Source organism: Molothrus ater, chromosome 3 (assembly GCF_012460135.2).
Source record: "Molothrus ater isolate BHLD 08-10-18 breed brown headed cowbird chromosome 3, BPBGC_Mater_1.1, whole genome shotgun sequence".
In the NCBI taxonomy this organism is placed as follows: domain Eukaryota; kingdom Metazoa; phylum Chordata; class Aves; order Passeriformes; family Icteridae; genus Molothrus; species Molothrus ater.
In genome coordinates this window covers 111014592-111036301 of record NC_050480.2, presented here as the reverse complement: position 1 = coordinate 111036301, position 21710 = coordinate 111014592, and the positions used below count along the sequence as shown (strand labels likewise).

The window sequence follows — 21710 nt, the reverse complement described above, 5'->3', positions numbered from 1 at the left end:
CCAGCACTGTCAAGGCCACCACTGAGCCATGTCCCCAGGTGCCACATCCACATGGAATTTAAATCCCTCCAGAGATGGGGAATCCTCACTGCCTTGGGCAGCTGAGCCAGGGCTGGACAACTCAACTCCTTCACTCAGATATTCTATGATCTGGACAAGATCCATTACTAATCCCTTTTCCAAGATGAATTCTATGCCTGGAGCATGTTTTTAATCATAATTTCTGAAAGCTCCCATCCAAACCCCTGCTGGGTGCCCAGAGATGATCTGGGGGAGCACAAAAAGGACAAGGCTTAGGAGGCAGGCTGGAGAGCTGGGGGTGCTCATCTGGAGAAGAGAAGGATCCAGGGTGACCTGAGAGTGCCTAAAGGGGCTCCAGGAGAGCTGGAGAGGGACTTGGGACAAGGCATGGAGGGACAGGACACAGGGAATGGCTTCCCACTGCCAAAGGGCAGGGAGAGATGGGATATGGGGAAGGAATTCTTGGTTGTGAGGGTGGGGAGGCCCTGGCACAGGGTGCCCAGAGAAGCTGTGGCTGCCCCTGGATCCCTGGAAGTGTCCAAGGCCAGGCTGGACTGGGGCTTGGAGCAGCCTGGGATAGTGGGAGGTGTCCCTGCCCATGGCAGGGGGTGGAACTGGATGAGCTTTAATGTCCCTTCCACTCCAAATAAGTCCATTACTGATATGTCCAATTAAAATAATTGACAAATTCTGAAAAAATTACACCAAAGTTTGCACTGAAAATAACGAAAAAGTTCCATGTGCAAATGCAGATTTGTTTCCCTAAAATCACATCTTTATTTCCCACTGTACACCAGATTTGTTATTTGTGTTGTCCATATTTCCTGCAACCCAGCAAAGAAATTCACCAGACCCTGAGCTCTTGGTCAAGGGTGTCCTGTCAGAAATGGGAAGCCCAAATTCTCAATCCCATCAGAGGCAAAACTGAAGCTCTTTGTTTCCAATGTCAGGGAAATTTCAACAAAATTCACAGAATTATGGAATATCCTGAGCTGGAAGAGACCCACAAAGATCATCTAGACCAACCCCTGGCCCTGTATGGACACTCCAATAATTCCCCCTGGGCATCCCTGAGAGCATTGTCCAAACCCTCTGGAGCTCTGACAGCCTTGGGAATGTCACCATTCCCCGGGGAGCCTCAGCATCCTCTGGGGAAGAACCTTTTCCTGATCTCCAACCCAAACCTGACACAGCCCCAGCCATTCCTGGGTCCTGTCCCTGTCACAGGGAACAGAAATTGGAGCTGTCCCTCAGGAGAAGCTGCAGCCCTGGTGAGCTCTGACTGGGAGAAATGCAGGCTCAGAGATAGAGATGGATACAGAGTTTGATTTAAGGCCTTGGAGAAGGCTTAAAGCTTTAGAATAGAGTAGTGAAACAGATCCAAAATAAGAATAAATATTTGTAGTTTAAGCTGAAATATGTTTTAAGCAAGTAGATATGGGCTTCATATAAGTGAACAAATATGCTAAGCAGGATAGCAGAAAAATATTCAAATTTAACAATAGAACTTGTTGAAGAGTTGATAAAAAGTAGAAGATACAGGAATAAGTTTCTGTGGTTATATGATAGAAATGATAGATACGATATTTATCTTTTTCTATGGCTAGAAAAAGAGAAATTGAGGTAAATGATGTGAAATGTAGCAATTAGCAATTGGTTATTAAGATGCTAATGAACTTTGTGGAAGCAGCTGACTGGATAAGAAATCAGAAATTTGGATAATAAATGTCTTATAAAAGGCATTATAAATAGAATTATAATAGCAATTAGCAATTGGCTATTATAGTATTGGCTATTATAGTAGCAATTAATTATGAAGATGCTAATGAATTTTGTGGAAGCAGCTGATTGGTTAAGAAATCAGAAATGTGGATAATAAATGCCTTATAAAAGGCATTATAACTAGAATTACTGTGGTTTCTGATGTGATGGCTTTGGATGTAAGAACCTCACAGCCTCACCCTTCCATGACTGATTTTGCAATAAATCATCTTTTAAATTCTTCAGTTGAGCCCCTGTGGTGGTTTGACAGGAAATGTGTTTTTTGGGATGCTGTGTTTTTGGCCAATGGATATTCAGACTGTCAAACCACCACAGCCCGTCTTTCTGCACCCCCAACATCTGACCTTGGTCCCCTCCTGACTTGGTCACTGCTCATTTGGTCCCTCCAGACCCTTCCCCATCTCCAAATCCTCCTCTGGAGGTCCCGAAGAACTGGAGATTGGCACAGGGTGAGCTCAGCTCCAGCTCTGCCCCAGAAATGACCCAAGCACCGAACCCAGCACCCACACCCAGTCCTGCCACATCCCCTGGGTGTCCCCAGCACCCACACCTGGCCCTGTCACCTCCCCTCCGTGTCCCCAGCACCCACACCTGGCCCTGACACATTTCCTGGATGTCCCAAGCATCCACACCTGGCTCTGCTGTGTCCCCTGGGTGTCCCCAGCACCCACACCCAGTTCTGCCATGTCCCCTGGGTATCAACACCTGGCCCTGCCACGTCCTCTGGGTGCCCCCAGCACCCACACCTGGCCCTGCCACCACTCCAGTGTCCCCAGCACCCACACCTGGCCTTGCCATGTCCCTTCAGTGTCACAAACACCCAGCTCTGCCATGTCCCCTGGGTGTCCCCAGCACCCACATCTGGCCCTGTCATGTCTCCCTTAGCATTACCCACACCTGGCCTGACATATCTTCTGGGTGTCCCCAGCACCCACATCTGGTCCTGCCACATCCCTTGGATGTCCCCAGCACCCACACCTGGCCCTGCCATGTTCCCTGGGTGTCCCCAGCACTCACACCGCTGTGCTGGAGGTGTCTCCCCTCAAACACACAGCCAGAAATGGCCCCAAGCACTGACAGGACGAGCTGTCCCTAAAGGTGTCCAAGGGACATTCCCATTGCTCCTGCCCTGCCCTGGGACACACACAGGCCCCACAAAGAACCCCCCTGCACCCCCTTATCCTGCACCAATGTCCCCCTAGAACCCTTTTCCATCCTCCCAGCCTCCAGACCCCACTTTTTCCTTAACCCTGGGACTCTCTGGATGCTCCTTCCGGCCTTTCCCAGACCTCAAATCCTCCATTTCCCACCCCCAGGGACCCTTGGAGCCCCTCCTCTGCCTCAGCCCCCCTTTTCCTCGGCCCTGAGATCCCCCACACTCCCATCGTGCCTTTCTCAGACCCCAGTCCGGACCCCTGGGGCCCTTCCTCTGCCTCAGCCCCCCCAGCCTCCCTTTTCCTCGGCTCTAGGATCCCCCCACACTTCAATTCCTGCCTTTCTCAGACCCCAATCCCCTCGTTCTCCAACATCGGGGACCTCCTGAGCCCCTTTTTCCGCCCCGGCCTGGGTCTGCCAGCCCCCAGACCCCCCCGTTTTCCCACACCGGGCTCCTCCGAACCCCGATTCCTGCCTTTCCCACCCCCCCCCCCCCCTTTTCAACACCGGGAGCCCCTGAACCCTTTTCCCCGCCATCCCGGAGTCTCCCCCTGCCATGACCCCCTTCCCCTGACACAGGGAACCCAAATTCCTGCACAGAGGGACCCCTCATCCCACCTCTCCCAGTCCCTGCACTCCCCTTGCCTTAACTCTGGAACCCCCCGAACCCCTTTATCCGGCCCTGGGACCCCCCCCGCACCCATCGGGAGGGGCAGCGCGGCCCGGAGCCCTCAGGCAGGGCTGTGGGGAGGGGCTGAGGCCGCTCCCAGGACCCCGGCTCGTCCCCATTCCCGCGACATTCCCACCCGGATGGGCACTCACGCTCCGCCAGCATCGCCATCTTGGGGACCTTCCTCCATGCAGGGGGACTTTCGTGACTGCAGGCGCGTAAAAAGGGTGGCGTGAGTAGCGCCTGATTAAAAAAAGTTTTAAAACAGGCGAGCGCGGCCGCCACCAAAGTGAAAATTAAAAAAAAAAAAAAAAGAAAATAAAGTTTGCAAATTTGCTACAATTCTAATTGTGAAAAATTCGTATTATATAATTGGCTTTTCGCAAATATTCAAATGAATATTATATGTGTTGTGTTAGAAAGTTATGCTGTATTAATTTTTTTAAGTAGTGTGTTAAATATAGTTTTAGGTTATAACATGTTAAAATGGAAACTATGCAATGTAGGATACTTTTTTTAAAGAAAGGACTCGCAGCAAGATAGCAGCCACAGGACACCTGAATCTTTCAGAGGAAAAGAATTTATTGCTCCATTACCAGAGAAATGAACTTCCCACGTCGCTCAGCCATGAGATGCTGTCAGGATTCAGAGGAAGAAGCTGACACTGACCAGACAGAATCCTGTGTTTGAATGGAATTTATGCATCATGTATCAGGTGTATGAATATGCAACAGGCTGTTGTTTTTAAGGATTAATCCTTTGTTAATGTGTGTCCTTTTTCGGGCTCGTGCTGCCCAGGAAAAGGTACCCAGACGTTCATAACTCTTTGTCTCTATTGTCTCATATTGTCCTAATTCAAATTGTCCAAATAATTATTACTCTAATTATATTGCTATTTTTATAACCATTTTATTACTATTAAACTTTTAAAATTTTAAAAAGAAGTGATTGGCATTTTTCACATAATAAATGTCTCAAAACACATCTCGGCTGTTTCCGAGCCAGGGGAAGAGGATGAGCAGCACTTGCTGTGTGTGGTTGGAAATAAGGTGCAGGATGACTATTCCAGGGAATTTCAGGTGTGGATGTCCCTGGAGTTCCCCAAATTCCTTTGTCATGGGAGGGAACTGTGGACGAATACACAGAGGCATCTTGAGAAACATCCCCTTCCTGCCTTTCTGTGAAATGTGGGGGGGGGGGGGGGAGAAAAATTTTTTCTTTTTCTTTTTTTGCCACAAATTGTGTTTGAGGAGTGAAGCAGCCCCTCTGATGAATTCTGAATCAAAGCACTTCTATACAGGAATCTTTTTTTTTTTTTTTGTAGTTACATTCTTGAGCCCTTGGTCTTTCATATTTTCTGGCTTTTTAGTGTGAAAAATGTGTATTTTATGATTGGCTTTTCACAAATATTCAAATGAATATTATATGTGTTCTGTTAGTTATGCTGTATGAATTTTTTTGAGTAGTGTGTTAAATATAGTTTTAGGTTGTAACATAAGGTTTAAATAGAAACTATGCTATGTCATATATTTTTTTTAAGAAAGGAACGAGGTACTTGCACCAGATAGCAGCCACAGGAAACCTGAATCTTTCAGAGAAAGAGAATTTGTTGCTCTCTTATCAGAAGAAATTGACTTCTTCCCACCTCACTCAGTCCTGAAGACACCGTCAGGATTCAGAGGAAGAAGCTGAGGATGACCAGACAGAATCCTGTGTTTGAATGGAATTTATGCATCATGTATGAGGTGTATGAATATGCAACAGGCTGTTGTTTTTAGGGTCAATCCTTTGTTAATGTGTGTCCTTTTTCGGGCTCCTGCTGCTCAGAAAAAGGTGCCTGGACGTTGGTAACTCTTTGTTTTATTGTCTCATATTGTCCTAATCCAAATTGTCCAGAATTTTTATTACTCTAATTGTATTACTATTTTTATAACCATTTTATTGCTATTAAACTCTTAAAATTTTGAAAACAAGTGATTGGCATTTTTCACAAGGGAGAAGCTCCAGGCCCTCCACCATCCTTGTTGCTGGGCCTGCTCCAGGAGCTCTGTGTCTCTCCTGCCCTAAGGAGCCCAGAGCTGGACACAGCACCCCAGATGTGCCTGACAGGGCTGAGCAGAGGGGCAGGATCACTCCCTGACCTGCTGGACATGCTCTTCTTGGTGCACTCCTAGATCACTTTGGCCTTCTTTGCCCTCTGGGCACTGCTGGTCAAGGACACCTCTCACTATCCCAGGTTGCTCCAACCTGGCCTTGGACACTGCCAGGGATCCAGGGGCAGCCACAGCTTCTCTGGGCACCCTGTGCCAGGGCCTCCCCACCCTCACAGGGAACAATTCCTTCCCAATATCCCATCTATCCTTGGCAGTGGGAAGCCATTCCCTGTGTCCTGTCCCTCCATCCCTTGTCCCAAGTCCCTCTCCAGCTCTCCTCCGGGTACTGGAGTGCCACAATTAGGTCACCCCAAAGCTTCTCTTCTCCAGGCTGAACAAGCCAAATTCCCTCAGCCTTTCCTCACAGAGAGGATCAGGAGAGATTTCCCACTGCTCTTTCTCCATCCACCCTCCCATCTGGATGGCAGATGGGTTGCAGCTCCCCAGCTCTGCTTTTCCCACTGCTTTGCCTCTGTGCCTTTGGATTTATGTAACAGTTCCCTGTTTGCTTTGGGAACACTGTGCAAGACAATTTTTATAAGGTTTTTTGTCTTTTCTTCATAGACAAACCAAACAAACATTTTATCTGTGTCTCTACCTCTCTAAGACCCCTTCTGTCTGCCAGCAAAGTTACATTGGTACGCCGGAGCTTGATCCTGGCAAATCTCTAAATTTATAATTAGCTTGGTGATTTATTTTTAATAGTTCATATTCAGGTCCTATTAAACTGGCAGCTCTGGCTGCCCCACTTCCTCCTTTAAACAAGGGTATTGAACTGGTCCTTCTATACTTTTCTCAAGCCATATCCCACAGCCAGGAATCCTCACAGGGTTTGTTCTCTTCAGACTTTATTGCCATTTATTGCCAGTTCTCTGCACTTTCAGGTCACATTCATCAGGCTTGACTGATGTGAAAACAAGTAAATACTGCCCAGACCTTCACTTTGTGGCAGAGAGATATTTTCCTGTTCAAAAGTTTCACTTAACACTTTTCTCCAGGAGGAAATCCTTGGAGATCAGAATAAACCATAAAGAGCCTTCTTTCTGTGATCACACAGGATCACAGAATTATGGAATTATTGAAGTTGGAAAAGACCTCCAAGATCACTGAGTCCAACCTCTGACTGATCCCCACCTTGTCACCAGCCCAGAGCACTGAATGCCACATCCAGGCCTTGGACATCTCCAGGGATGGGGACTCCAAATCTCCCTGGGCAGCCTCTTCCAATGCCTGACCACCTTTTCCATGAAGAAATTCCTCCTGATGTGCAACCTGAACTGAAATAGGAGTCTCTTTGAGTTAGGTTTTATAAGCTTTTGGAGAATTATTTCACATTTAAGATAGCTTAGCTACTTTAGAAGGCATAAAATTAGTAGGATGGCTTTTGTGGTAGTGTTGGAAACAAAAAGGTTTTAATAAAAGGCAAAATAACAAACTCTTTACAGAGAAAAACCGATTTAGGTGCAAGAGGCCCTCTTGCCCCTAGTAAAACACCTCACAAAAGTGATTAGTTTCTTTGTTATCTTCTTTTTCTGGTAAATTGCCTAGGTGAGACTTTTTGGCTTCTGTCCAATTAGCTATCCTTAAGTTTGAGGCGAAGTCTCCCAAGTCCTATGAGGTGTCCTTTCTCATTGAGGAGAGAAACTTTTAGGCTTATTTCCTTTTTAAAGTGACAAAGGATAGTTTTGTCACTCCATCAACAAGGGGCACATTCCTGTACTGAACCTTCCCTGGTGTAACTTGAGGCTGTTCCCTCTCCTCCTGTCCCTGTTCCCAGGAGCAGAGCCCGACCCCCCCTGCTGTCCCCTCCTGTCAGGAGTTGTGCAGAGCCACAAGGTCCCCCCTGAGCCTCCTTTTCTCCAGGCTGAGCCCCTTTCCCAGCTCCCTCAGCCCCTCCTGGTGCTCCAGCCCCTTCCCCAGCTCTGTGTCACCTCGTCTGCTTTGCAGTGCTCACAGGTCACTCACCAGCACCCTCACAGAATCACTCAGGTTGGAAAAAACTTCCAAATCCAACCATTCCCTCAGCACTGCCGTGGCCACCACTGCCCCATGTCCCCAGGTGCCACATCCACATGGATTTTGAATCTCTCCAGGGATGGGGACTCCAGCAGTGCCCTGGGCAGCCTGTTCCAATGTTTGATCACCCTTTCAGTGAAGAAATTTTCCCTCATATCCAATCTAAACCTCCTCTGGCACAACTTGAGGCCATTTCCTTGTCCTTTGAGGGAGTTGTAGGAAGTCTTCTCCTCCCCTTCCACCATCCCCCAGGCATTCTCTGTAGTGGCCACTCTTTGCTGTCATCTGGATCTGAAATAAAAGAATTTATCCCTCCCTTATCCTTCCACCTGTCTTCCCTGATCCAAGTGCCCTTCCTGGCAGCAGCAGCCATTTCCATGAATTATAGCTCTAAGATCTCTTTTACATCAATGAAATTGTACTGTGTGTCGAGTGTTTGGATGGTCACTTGTGTGATCCATTTCACACCAGCCGAATTCTGCTCTGGTTTTAGTTCTGGAGAGGTTTAAGTCTCCTGGCTGAGAGCTGAGTGCTGTATTTGGTCGCTCCAATAGGGAGCAGCATTCCCCACGTTTGGAACAGCTTTGCTGTGGTATAAAGACATCACTGGAGGTGGAAAATGTGAAGTAATTTCTGTTAAAGGATGCCTTGAGGTTGAGATTTTTTTCTCTTGTTTGGTTTTGGAACTCAATATTCGGCTGCATCAGACCACTTCTGCCTCCAGAGCTCTCACTCCTGGCTGGCAAAGAATCTCAACTGCAAACACAAAGGAGGTCATACTTGATTTAATTATTATTTAAGATTTGCTTAACGGGAAGCTTGAGGTCAAGGTCCAAATTACCCGACACAGCTCTTGCAAATTAGGAGTTTATAAAACAATTAAGTCCACGAATATGCATAGGGGCAGTGAAATTAGGCAGAGAAAAGGTTCCATCCGGGGGCAATGTGTGTTTCCCAATTACATTCCTGACTAAAAGCTGATGTCACAGGAAAGAAAAAAATATGAATGTTTGAATATATATTTTCTGCTATGAGTTATTCCAGCCCTCTAAGAAAATAGCCTAAATTCCTGTTTCCAGTGTGCTTGGGGAGGTTGAGATGTAGCTCTTCTCCGGAAAATAAAAGGATAAAGATGCCTGGTGGGCATTCCATTTGGAGCTCTTCCTTGGAAAGAGCTGTTTCCCGAGAGCCAGCCCCGCAGGGATCACCCAGGGCTCGGGGTCTGAGCAGGGAATTTTCCTCCCAGGACATCCTTACCCATTGCTGTCAGCTCCAGAGTCCCTTCAGGCTTTGGGGGATTCCTTTGGTGCTGCTCCCAGGATGAGTTGGGGTCACAGGAAAAGATCCAACTGGGATGAACAGAGTCAGCAACACGGGAATTGAAGCAGCAGGAAAGTGGAGTGGGGTTGGGAGCACATCTGAGCCTGATACTCACCTTGCCTCTTTCCACCTGGAAGAGACCCTTGGAAGGAGAGAATTAAATTTCCCAGAGCTCTGTGCCCTGCAGAAGGGCCCCACTCCAATGCCCTATAAACCAGGGAGATGTGAGGAGGGAGAAGAGGCCAGGAAAAGAAAAGTGGGGGGGAAAAGGAGGAGGAAAGCCAGGAAAGAAATAGGATGTGAGTCCCAGCTGTGCAACAAGTCCTTTGTGAGGCAAATCAGCCTCTGATGTGCGATAAATGGCCTGAGGCCAGGCTGGAAATGCTTATTGAGGAAGTCCTGGGAGAGGTGTGATGGAAGCACAAGGGACAAGGACTGCCTGGAGACCTTAAAACGACAAGACAGCTCTGATTTCGGACACTGATTCGAGGGAGCACACGGATTAGAGGTGAGCTCTGGTGGGAGAATCTGCCCATCAAGCGCCAGGCAGGGAGCAGGAGATTAACAATGTGTGACCCACGGAGCAAAGGATGTCACAACGAGTGCCCACAGCCAGGAGACACGAGGGGTTCAAAGAACAGCTACTGGGGCACTGAGGAGCACAAACAGGCTCAGGGAGAGGGAGTGATGTTCCTGGAAGTGCTGCCAGCACAGAGCTGGGCAGTGGCTGGCTGGGAACGCTGGAGGGAGTGTGGCGAAAGAGGCAGCAGAAAGGAATTTTTATGATTTTCCTTCTATTCCATGAGTGCAGTGTGTTTATATTCTTATTATTGCTCCTGTTGTTTCATCAGCCTGGGCTTTATGGGATCATGGAAACATGGGGTGGTTTGGATTGGAAATGCTCATCCTATTCCTCCTCCTGCCATGGGCAGAGACGCCTTCCACTATCCCAGGCTGCTCCAAGCCCAACCTGGCCTTGGTCTCACCTTGATGCAGGTGAGGAGGTGAAAAGCCCATAAGAAGCATTGACAGGAGACTGAAGGCTTTGCAGGTTTCTTGTTTTCAGTTTTTACAGTGAAATCTGGAGTGAATTTAATGGTGAGTGTTTGGGAGTAGGAAGAAAATTGATGTATCCACTTGGAGGTTTGTGATTCAAGGAAAGGTCAGCCTGGAAATTCTGAGAACTGTCATGTAGCAGCCTTTGAATCAGTAACGATCGTACTGGGAGGAAGGGTGGTGGAGTTCAGGGAATCGTGGAGGAGCCACTTTGCCTCCAGTCCCTGGGAAAACCCTGCAGAGGTTCTTCCATAAATGGTTCAATATTTGTGCACTGGAGGACAGCAGAGTGATGAAAAAACACCTGAAAATTCACTGGGGACCATCCTCCACAAACAGACCCAATTTTTGTCTCTGACCATGATGCTGGTTTTGGTGACTAAGGGTAAAAAGGGAGCAAAACTTTTCATGTGGGCACCAGCCAAATTGGGAAAGTGGGAATGACCAAGAGGCCCCAACACTGGGGGGAAATAAAAAAGGAGGAAGGAGTAAAGCTAGAAAACAACAAGTGAAATGAGAACCTTCAGTAAAAACTGCTTCAAAAGAACCAATTTCTTTCTGGCCCTATCACCTATGGTGGAAGAGGATAATGGCTCCCAGTCTTGGAGCCCACAGCTGTAACAATGTGCCCAAATCTGGCCACAGCATTTCAGGAATTCAGGGATGAGCCAGGTATGGAGCAGAAAGGAGAGGAAGGGACACAAGCACATGATTGAAAAAGATGGTCTGAGGAAGAGCTTGGATGAACTGGACTTCTTTGGTCAAGAAATGAAAAGCACACAGGTGTTGGAACCCAGGACATCCCTCTGGCTGTCCTGAGCAGCCAAGACCCCTGCCAGGGGGCTCAGAGACCCTGGCACAGAGCCCAAGACCCCTGTGGTTTTGATTATGACCCATGGAGCAAATTACCAACCTTAGATGAAGATCTGCAAGCCACGACAAATTAAGTAGAATGATAGTGAATTTATCATGGGGCGAAAAAGTAGATTTTTGGGGTTTTTTTAGAATGGGGGTTCAGGAGGCAAGATGGAGGGATCTGGGCATGTCCAGCCTTTCTCCTTCTTCTTCTTCTTGGCCTCCATCTTCTGCTGTGATGGTGGCCAGTTTTGGATTGGTTTAGAGTAGAAGCTCACTGTCTAACATAGGTGATAGGTATTGGGAAGTAATTGTAAATATTGTACACGTAGTATACAATATTTTATAGTATATTTAGTATACTATATTTTAGTATAAAGACATAACACCACCCTGGGAGCAGGCAGAGTGCCTGGACTGTCTTGCTGAATGGACCTCAGCAAGGCAGGAGAAAATATTTTATTGATAAGGAACAATAAACAACTTTGAGAACAAGAACTGAAGAGTTCTGACTCCTTCTTCAAGCGCCAGGCTGGGAAAAGAGACTTTCTAACATTTTTCAGGATCACTCTGACCAGCGAGAGGCCCTGAGACACACAGGAGCTCCAGCAGTGAAGGCAGCTAGGGATGGATTGGCTTCCTTGTGCACTGGCACCTGGAAAAGCAGGACCCAACACAATTGAGCATGTTGGAGAGCAGGCAGGGTACAGAACACCTGGGAATGGCTAAGGGGTGCTGGGAGTGTCTTTTTGATGGTCACATTTGTCACGGATGGATTGTTTCACCTGAGCACAGAATGGGGAAGGGAGATAGGTGGCTGCCCAAGGGCAGCTCCTCCAGTTCTCCAGATTTTATCACTTTATGAGTTAATTCAGGAAGCCCTCTGAGAAGGCATCTTCCCTCAGGCCTGATGCAATGGCTTAACCACAAAACCAACCCTGTGGTAATTGCTCCTCTGTAAAGTGCAGCTCACTCTGCAAAATAAAGTGTCCCATTTAATCCCATGAAGCACTCACTTGTTTTGCTCTAACTGAGATGGGAAAGGAAGGGAAAAAAAAATTATTTCCTGCAGATGCTGGTTCAGATTTCAAAATTAATCCCTTTCCACCACCATTGTGGTTTTTTTTTTTTTCTGAGAAGCAAGCGGGCAGCAAATTTCATTTGCACAAGACATTTGTTGCCAGGGGTTTGAGTGTTATTTACCGCACACGTGAGATGAGAAGAAAATGGCACTTTTGCAGATAGAGGAATCACTCCTCTGGTCATGAAGCACAAAAAAATAGTATTGAGTAGCACAAAAGCAATGCCAATGGCTCATTTCAGCAGGACCCACAAAAAAAATCAGGAAGAAACTGGTAAAATAAAACAAACCATCCCTGCCCCAGATATCTTTCTTTTTTTTTTTATTTGCAAACAGTTGCAAGGAAAGTTCATTGCTTTCCACAAGGAGGAGGAAATGCCAGGCCCAGCAGAGCGTGTTTGATATATTATTCATAAGGAATTATGTGCTGAAGACTTGTCAGGATCCAGCAGCAGCAAACAGAGGTCAGCAGTGAAGAAAGCAAATAGACCTGCAACGGGTTTTAAAGGGTTTTAATGCAGCCAATTTCCAGCCCCTTTTATTCATTAGCCCTGGTTGTCTGGGATGTTCTTGTGGCAGGATGGAGGTTCCTTCTAAAGGTTTCAGAACCAGCACTGCTCACAGTCCCAGCAGGGCTCAGCTTTGTAAACACAGCAAATTAGATTTAGGGCTTTTGAAGAGAAATAAAGAGGGAAACCCACAAGGACATTGCTCACTTTTCAAAGTGGAGCTGCACTTTCAAGGCTGACCCAGTACTGTCGTTTTGGGGCTGTTTGAGCAACCACTGGAAAATAAAAGAGCACTAAAAATAGCCAAGATGGGCTCATTAGCTCTTTAATTACACGTTGGTTTTCTTGTCTCTCATCTACGCCTTGTCCTGTGAGTTCCCATTGACAGTGACTGGGGAATGGCAGGTCTGGGGACATCACTGTCATTCACTGCCAGCCCAGGTCCCTGTCCTTACCTTTTCCACACACTGGAAGAACAGGATTCCCTCATGAAGCCCACGGAAGCATCACAAGCATCAAGGAATGATGCTGAATGGGGAAGAGAAACCTTCAGAGAGATCTCAAAGCCCCTTCCAGTGCCTAAAGGGACTCCAAGAAGCTGGAGAGGGACTTGGGACAAGGGATGGAGGGACAGGACACAGGGAATGGCTTCCCACAGCCAGAGGGCAGGGATAGATGGGATATTGGGAAGGAATTCTCCCCTGTAAAGCAGGAGCTGAGCTGGATCTTTCCTTTGCTCACCCATCGTGGAGTCAAGGAGGGAATTTATTGTGGCACACTTATCCCACAGACACTTCCAAATCCACAGCTAAAGGAAGCAGCAGCACTACCAGTGCCTGTAAATACCATTGTTTGTTTAAGGTTCTCAGGAGCTCTTGGGAATGTGCTCAGCTTGGGAAGAAAATCTCCTCTTTACTGCAGCACTCAGGTCCTGGCTTGTTCTGGGGAGAGAGAGATTCACAAACAGGTAAGAGGCACATGAACATGTGGCCAGAGGTTTTGTAAGCTGTAGGCAGAGGATTGGAAAAATCAATTTAATCTATTGAGGGGTACCCCTAACAAACCCTGGAGCAGTGTCCCCTTTACTGCTGCCACAGGTCAGGACAGTGCCACCCACACCAGTCCTGCTGAATCATATCCAGCCCCTTCTCCACCTGCACTTGGGAATGCTCAGCTCCCACCCACAGAACCTTCCCAGGGTCCCTTTGTCCAACCAGGAGAAAAGCTGCTCCTGCTGGCTCACCCCACACTTCTTTTCAGCCCATTTCTTGCTCCTTTTCAACCTATTTCTTTGTCCTGACTCCTTTGTTTTCTAATCCCAGCATGCAGTTTGGGTGTGGCCATGCTGACCCACTCCATGAGTTTTCCTACAGATCCAAAGACTGGGAAATTCCCAAATTCCAGGAAATTCCCACTGAATATCTGGTCTAGGTGGAGGCAGCTGCCACCTACCTTGCGCTGTAACATGGCAGGAGTTCTCTCCTCAGGCAGGTGAGAGACAGCACAAAAACCAGCCAGGTTGTGGGCTGAGCTGCAGTTGTCCTCTCCAGAAGTTGTTTGTTAGCAGCAAACCAGGGCAAATTATTAGGAAAAGTGCTAAAATGGAAGCTTGAAGATTGATGGAAGGGAACAGGGAGCCTGTTTTGTCAGAAGGTTGTCCTGGGATGGGTGTTAGCAGGAGAGGAGTAATTGCTGTGTGAAGTAAATTTTCACTTTTTTTTTCCCCACTCAAAAAGGTGAAAGATGGTTTTCCCAGGATTGCTGCTCTGCTCTGGTGCTGGTTGAAATCCCTCGGAATTCTTCCCTTGGCATTTATTTCTGCCTCCCTTCCCACCCTCAAGGAGTTCCTGGCTGTTTCTATCTTCCCTCAGGTTCCTTCTCAGCCTCTCCCACCATCCCAGGACCTCTTCAGCCTCATCCCTATGTCCTACTCCCATTCTCTCCCTTTTCCTCCATGTCCCAGCTTCAAAGACCCCATTGCAAAAGCATTTGAATATGTTTGTTGCCATTTATATGGAAAAGTGCAGGAATCTCACTACTCCTGACACACCTGGGAGTCGAGGGCATGGAGGGATAAGAATTTTTAATTTCAGGGCTGATCCTTCAGCCACTCCTCATGCTCCAGATCCTTCCTCAGTTCCATTCCCTTCCCTGCACAAGCTCCAGCCCCTTCTTTTCCTTGTTGGGAGGGTCCCAGAGCTGCCCTCAGGCTGGAGGTGCCCCAGCAGTGCCAGCACAGGGGACAGCACTGCCCTGCTCCTGCTGCCACCCCAGAGCTGGCACAGCCCAGGTGCCTTTGGCCTCTTGCCCACCTGGGCACACCTGGCTCGTGTCAGCAGCACCCCCAGGGCCTTTTCCAGCTTTCCAACCTGCTCTGCCCCAGTCTGTGTTTGTTATGACAAATGTCTGTGATGTTGTGACATCCCCAGAGAGGGAAATTTGAGTCAGAATAAAGGACATGTGCAGCAAGTGCCCACACTCCCCTGGTTTTCTTCCAGATGCCCCTCCATAACCCATGAACTCTCTTCTCTGATGGCTCTCAGGTGTGACATTGAGGCTGCACAGCCTCCCACCCCTTCCTCCTTCCTTCCCCATTCAATATCTCCCAGCCCTGCCTTCCAACCAAGCTTTGGCAGATCCTGCCCGGAGCATTTGGGAAGCACAAAGATGTTTGGTTTGAGCTCTTGTTGTGTATGAAACACCTCCTTTCCTACTCTGTTCTTTGATATGCAATGAAATACTGGACCTTCACAGCTGCGGGGTCCTGCCTGCAGCAAACTGGGAGTGTTGTGGTACAAAAAAATTATTTTAGGGAGTTTTTGAAGATGAAACTAATAACTTTTGGAGAAAATCCCCAAGATTTTGGGACATCACTGTACTAGAAGTCCTTTTTCCCAATCATCTCCCAGAATCAGATATTTTACAATGGAACTGATACCAAACTGGCAAATTTGAGGAGGAATTTTCTGGGAGTCTGTACCAGGCATTCAATCTGCTTTGAAATATAGGAGTGGAGAAAACGCTCTTCTCTGATGGCTCTCAGGTGTGACATTGAGGCTGCCCAGTTTTTCACCCCTTCTTCCTTTCCCATTCAATATCACCCAGCCCTGCCTTCCAACCAAGCTTTGGCAGTGTCCTGAAATCCAGATTCTGCACAGAGCATCTGGGGAGCACAAAGATGTTTGGTTTGAGCTCTTGTTGTGTATGAAACACCTCCTTTCCTACTCTGTTCTTTGATATGCAATGAAATACTGGACCTTCACAGCTGTGGGGTCCTGCCTGCAGCAAACTGGGAGTGTTGTGGTACAAAAAAATTATTTTAGGGAGTTTTTGAAGATGAAACTGATAACTTTTGGAGAAAATCCCCAAGATTTTGGGACATCACTGTACCAGAAGTCCTTTTTCCCAATCACCTCCCAGGGTCAGGTATTTTACAATGGAACTGATACCAAACTGGCAAATTTGAGGAGAAAATTTCCTGGAGTCTGTACCAGGCATTGATTCTGCTTTGAAATATAGGGGTGGAGCAATTTTGGGTCCGTATTTCCACTGCCACAAAAAAAACCCACCAGAGGGAAGAGAACAGCAGTTTATTGAGGGGAGCAGCTTTGCACTTCAGTCATGGAGAATATGATCTGCTTTTCCTGAAAATAGCCAAAAAACTGCCACTAGAAATCAGCACCCAGTGGGCTCTGCAATGAATGTCCTCCCTCCCTTGTTGCTGTGTGCTTTGGTCCTCACTACTTGTATCTATAGCAATAAATTAAACTAATTCTGGTTTCCAAGCCCACTCCTGAGCAGTTTTGGACCAGGTCACCTGGGAATGTCCCAAATAATTCTTGGATTTGCCTCAGGAGTTAGAACAGACCATTCCCAATAGGTGGTTTGGATGTGACCCCCTCCCGTCCTCTGGAGTTTTGGGGGCATGGACCTGGCCAGAGGTGCCTCAGATCCCAGGATGGAATCAGCATTTCCCTCGTGCTCACAGAAGGATTTGCTCTTCACATGATACCAACCTCCAGCACCTCCCCAGCAGGTTTCTGTCCTCACAAGAAGATGTCCTGGATGCCCATGGACAGGGGTTACCAGGACATGGCAGACCCAGGTGTGAGGGAGGACAGCTTGCACAGACTGCTTAATACATGGGTTTTCCCTGTGGAGTGATGGACTGAGGGGTCAGTTATCATCAAATGTGTATTTGGGTTCACGAGTGGGCTGGGAGAGGGACTCAACAGGAGGCACAAACTGAGGCTGCAAAACTGGAGTAGAAAATCAAGGAATGGTTTGCTTTGGAAGGAACTCTAAAGATTATCTTGTTCCACCATGGGCAGGGACACCTTCCACTATCCCAGGCTGATCCAAGCCCTGTCCAACCTCCAACTTGACCTTGGACATTTCCAGGGATCCAGGGGCAGCCACAGCTTCTCTGGGCAACCTGTGCCAGGGCCTCCCCACCCTCACAGGGAACAATTCCTTTCCAATATGCCATCTAACCTAAATCTCTCTTTTAGTTTACAACCATTCCTGCTTGTCCAATCACCATCTGTCTTTGTAATAAGTTGTTCTTCCTCTTTTTTTACTAGCTCCTTTTAATCACCACAGTGGACTTGCCTTGGATCCTTCTCTTCTCCAGATGAACACCCCCAGCTCTCCCAGCCTGGCTCCAGAGCAGAGGGGCTCCAGCCCTTGGAGCATCTCTGTGGATTCCTCTGGACTCTCTCCAGCAGCTCCACGTCCTTCTGCTGTTGGGGGTCACCTGAGCAGGGCAGAAGGGCAGAATCCCCCTCCCCTGCTGCCCCAGGACTTGGGGGGTTTCAGGGATGGGTCATGTCCAGCTCTCACCACCCAGCACCCCCAAACCCTTCTCCCCAGGACTGCCCTCAGTGAGTTCCTCTCCCAGTGTGTGCTGATGTCTGGGATTGCCCCAGGACAAGGGACAAGGGACAGAGAAGCCAAAGCACAGCTCGTGGGGAGCAGTAGAGATGTGTCCCCCTGTGTGTGTGAGGGGTTTGTGCACCTCCTTGGGCAGGGGCTGGAGGAGCAGCAGGTGACAAAGGAAGTGAATGAAAAAAATTAGGAATGGGCACTGAATTGGGTGGAGGATAGAGTGAATCTTTAGGGATTGAGTGAGTGGGCATGGGGAGGGCCAGGGCAGGTGTCACACACTCAGTCCCTGTGGGAGTGGCTCAGCTGGGGTCTCAGTGCAGGGACCACACCGCTGCCAGAGGATGGAAATGGGACACGTGGTGTGATGGTGGTGCCATTCCCTGTCTGGGGACTCTACAGGGTGCCACATCACCCAGAGCCAGCAGCAGGCAATTGGATTTCCAGCTGCAGGTGGGAACCCTGGACTGTTCTTATGCCCAGGTCCTCTGCTTTCTCAGGAGACCTCAACCTTTGGTCTGACCCAGTGCCTGTTTGGTTCTCCTGGAGCATCCTGCTCAAGACACACTCATGCTCTGGTCTAAAAAACCCTCAGGATTGCCAGGATCTAAAAGATTTCTTTTGGTTTCATAATCTCTCTGTTCAATGTGGAGTAGAAAGGAAAGAATAAGAAGACACAGCACACTGCAAACATGTTATTAAAATGAACTGTTTATATTATCTCGGTTGAGTCAATACATTATAATGTATTAAAATGGAAAGGTACAAAATTGAAATAAATACTTTCTGATTCATGTATAAATCTTTTGTCAAGATGACATTTTGTTTCTTTTTTTTTCTTTTTTTTTCATCAGTACATGTTTCAATAAAACATTTAAAATGACAAAATATCATTTAAAATATGGTTCATGGAAGAAAAGGTTGAAATCAAACAACTTTTGGCTTGTTTTGGCATGAGATCTTGACACAATCTGGGTTCCCCAAAACCACGTAAATGGTGGTAAAATATAAATGCTCAAACTTATTTAAAAAAATAAACAGGCTTTACAAAACCCTCTGATCCTTGACTTAGCCACTTTTCTGTATAGTCTGCACTTACGATATATACATTCATTATTGTCCAAGGGAAGACAGCCACTGACGTTCACTTAAAGAGCTTGGTGGAGAGGCTTAACAAACATTTTTGCAGCTGACAACAATTAAACACTGGTAAAGAAACTCCTGACAGTGCAAAAAAGGAAAAAAAAAAAACAGCTGCAGAAACCAAAGCCTACAAATGCAACAAGGAAGAGGCAAGTGCACAAGCCCAGATCTGATGCAAAGCTCCAGGCCAGGTCTAACAAAACAGCTTCTTCTCCAAAGGGGAACGCAGGCTTGGAGATCAGCCCTGATGATTTTTGGGCTCCACTGCAGCTCCCAGGGGTGTTCATGATGCCAGGAAAACCCCCCCTTGGCACACAGGAACCTTCTGCAGACTCCTTCCCCGCTGGTGGTGAAGCAAGAGCCGAGCTCAGTGGAATATCCTGGAGTAAGCCTGGCCTGGGAGAGGGTCTGGTGTTGAGATGAGAAATCACAGAGTGAGAGGGGCAGAGGGGGAAGTGTGAGTGTGGGCTTGGGACCTTGGAGGAGAGGCAGTGGGGAGTTCCCTCCTGGGCAGCAGGTTTTATCAGGATCATGGAGCAGGCTTGGAGGTGTGCTTTAATCTCAAGTGTGCTTTTTGTCTTTGTCACTGCAGCCAGGGGCTGTCGTGGTCCCTCTAACCTCTACCATGTGCTTATTGTTCTGGGCAACGGGCAGGGTCCTGCTGGGGGTGGGTGTGGGAGAATGGGCTCCCCTGATGGATAATGGTGACTTCTTCCCAGCTTCAGCATGCCAGGAACTCTTCAAGTTTCACTCGAAAGGGGAAAAGAAACGTGGTTTTGTTAAAACGGAATTAAAGAGAATCTTCCTGCCAACCTCTGGATTAACCTTCTCAAAGCTTGGGTTGTTTTGCTGCCAGCCAGTGGAACCGCACAAAGCAGAGGGTGGATTTTCTTTGTTCGCTTGGTTTGAAGGCAGTAGAAGACTTTGCCACCTCAGAAAGGAGGGACAGCCCCATCCTGGCTGGGTTGAAGGGCGGGCAGGACTTGAGAAGGTGCTGCCTGTGCCGTTCTTGGTGCTCCACAGTCTGCCGGGGATTAGATCCTCTTGGAAACCTGGCTGTTGCCATCCTGTGAGGAAGGATCTTGTGGCACCAGCTGTTTGCAGTGCTCTGGATGTTGTTGCAAGCTCCCATATCAAAGGGAATCCCATTGTAAAAAGAATCCTGTAAATATATGATAGATATATGATAGACGGTCAAGATTTGGGAAGAAAAATTGTTTTCTCTCCCTCCACGAGAAGCCAGTGAGTCACAGTTAAAACTTCTTGGGAAATGCCAACTTCAGGCCTTTTCCTGTTGGAAAATATCACATCCGTTGGGAAAGGAATGACGTGATTTGAAGCTCTTGGAGGTCTTCTTTGACATTTTCTTTCAGTTTGTTTACTTTCCATTTCAGAAAAGCGTTTGTTTCAAAATGCAGGATAATTTATAGATTAAATTTAAAAAAAAAGAGGATGCAAACAGGGAAAGATCAAAACAATCTCCCTCCATGATAGCCAAACTGTTTTTGTTGGCATATACATTGTTTTGCATGTTTTTATTTCATGTTTGCTGTTAGCCTTGAGGTTTCCATGTGGGTTGGAAAAATAAATTCACAGAAATTCTTAAGGGACAGAACAGTTCTTTCCTGTCCAACTCCCCTGTGCTGAAGACTTGATTCACCTTATCTAAAGCTCTCCCCTTCTCTACTTTTGAATTTGTGACTTGGTTTTCAAAGGCAAACGAAGCAGAAGTTCTCTGAGTGCTGCTTTCCAGCGGGAGGGACCCACTCAAAGCTGCTCCAAGAATTTCCACGTATCAGTGTGGCTGGAAGGAGGTCATTTGTCCTACTGTTTTCCCTGAATCAAATTCACATGGTGTACAAGAAGGGTCTTTTGTGGGCTCCTTTTGCACCCCTGAGAGGGCATTTTGCTCTTTTTTCTTTTATTTTTTACCATTTTGTTCCCTAATCCAATTTTCTTACAGCTTTCAAAAGTCTGCCTCAGTGGAGCTCTTGAAGGAGCTAGCAGAAATTCCAAGCAGAAATTCCTGCACTTGAAAAGAATGGTTTTCACCCTGCTAACATTCATTCTGATTAAGATTAAACTTGGGATAAAATAGCATTTTTTGCTGACTATGGGGTAGACTAGATGGTGACAAAGTTTTCCAATCCAGTACCAGTTGCTGGGATTCATGTCCTAAATCTTGTCTGCTGGAGCCCAAATCCATTGACTGAAGTGTGTACAGTCAAGGAGAGGCTGGCTGATGGTGCTAAACTCCTGAAATTATTTTAAAATTACTTTTCCCTGCACATCCTTTCAAACAGCAACCAGCAAACGTTTCCTGAGCTGCTCCTGCAGTGCTGTAGGACAGCCCGGACTGTGGCACAGAAGCACTGGCATCATTTATACAGACAAAATGTGCACTTGCACCATTCTTCAGTGAATTTTGCAATCCAAAGGCTGGGTTTGTGGTAGAAAAGATGATTAGGTGGTTGGTGGTGGCTTGGGAGTGTGGGACAAAAACCCTTTGTCCATGGTTGTGCTGGAAATTTCATGTATTTCAGGAATAAGAGCAGGAATTCCTGTATCTGATCTCCTCCACATCTCACACCCAGCCTTGCCTGTGGGATGTCGATAGAAATGCCCCAGATTTTGGCATCAGATGAAAGGAATGAACAGAACTCCTGTTTTTTGCCAACATGGATGTGTCAAGACAGAGTTTGGGAATGCTGATGAGCTGTTCCATGAATGGTGGGTGTTCCTAGCCCACCTCCAGACAAGGGTCTCACAGCAGCCCTGTGAGGTAGATATTGAACCTTGGCTGGGCAAATGGAGTCACACAGAGAAGATGAAGGGAGAAAGTGTGAGGAAAAACTACAGCAAGGATCCAGGGATCCTGGATACCAGCCTGCTGCTCCAGGGAGAAGAATAGATGTGCCTGTCTGCTGGAAGTTGGGAGGGACACCAAAGAAGCTCTTGGGACAATGTTCATTTTCCTGTTTGAAGTCCAGTTTTTGGCTTGTTAAAGGTCAGAAAAGTACATTGGGCATAAGACCAGTGAAAGAGAGAATTCAGATTTGGGAAGT

The 21710-nt window shown here is 47.3% G+C and overlaps 1 protein-coding gene across 1 annotated transcript in view; it reads right to left on the bottom strand.

The window, feature by feature from the left end:
• PINX1 (PIN2 (TERF1) interacting telomerase inhibitor 1) overlaps nt 1-3803 on the bottom strand; it is a 61839-nt gene extending 58036 nt beyond the window's left edge. Inside the window, exon 1 of the mRNA XM_036381156.2 lies at nt 3781-3803. Coding sequence (XP_036237049.1) covers nt 3781-3799 — 19 coding nt within the window. The 5' untranslated portion in view covers nt 3800-3803. The remainder of the gene's footprint in view (nt 1-3780) is intronic.
• Between the last annotated feature and the right edge of the window lie 17907 nt (nt 3804-21710).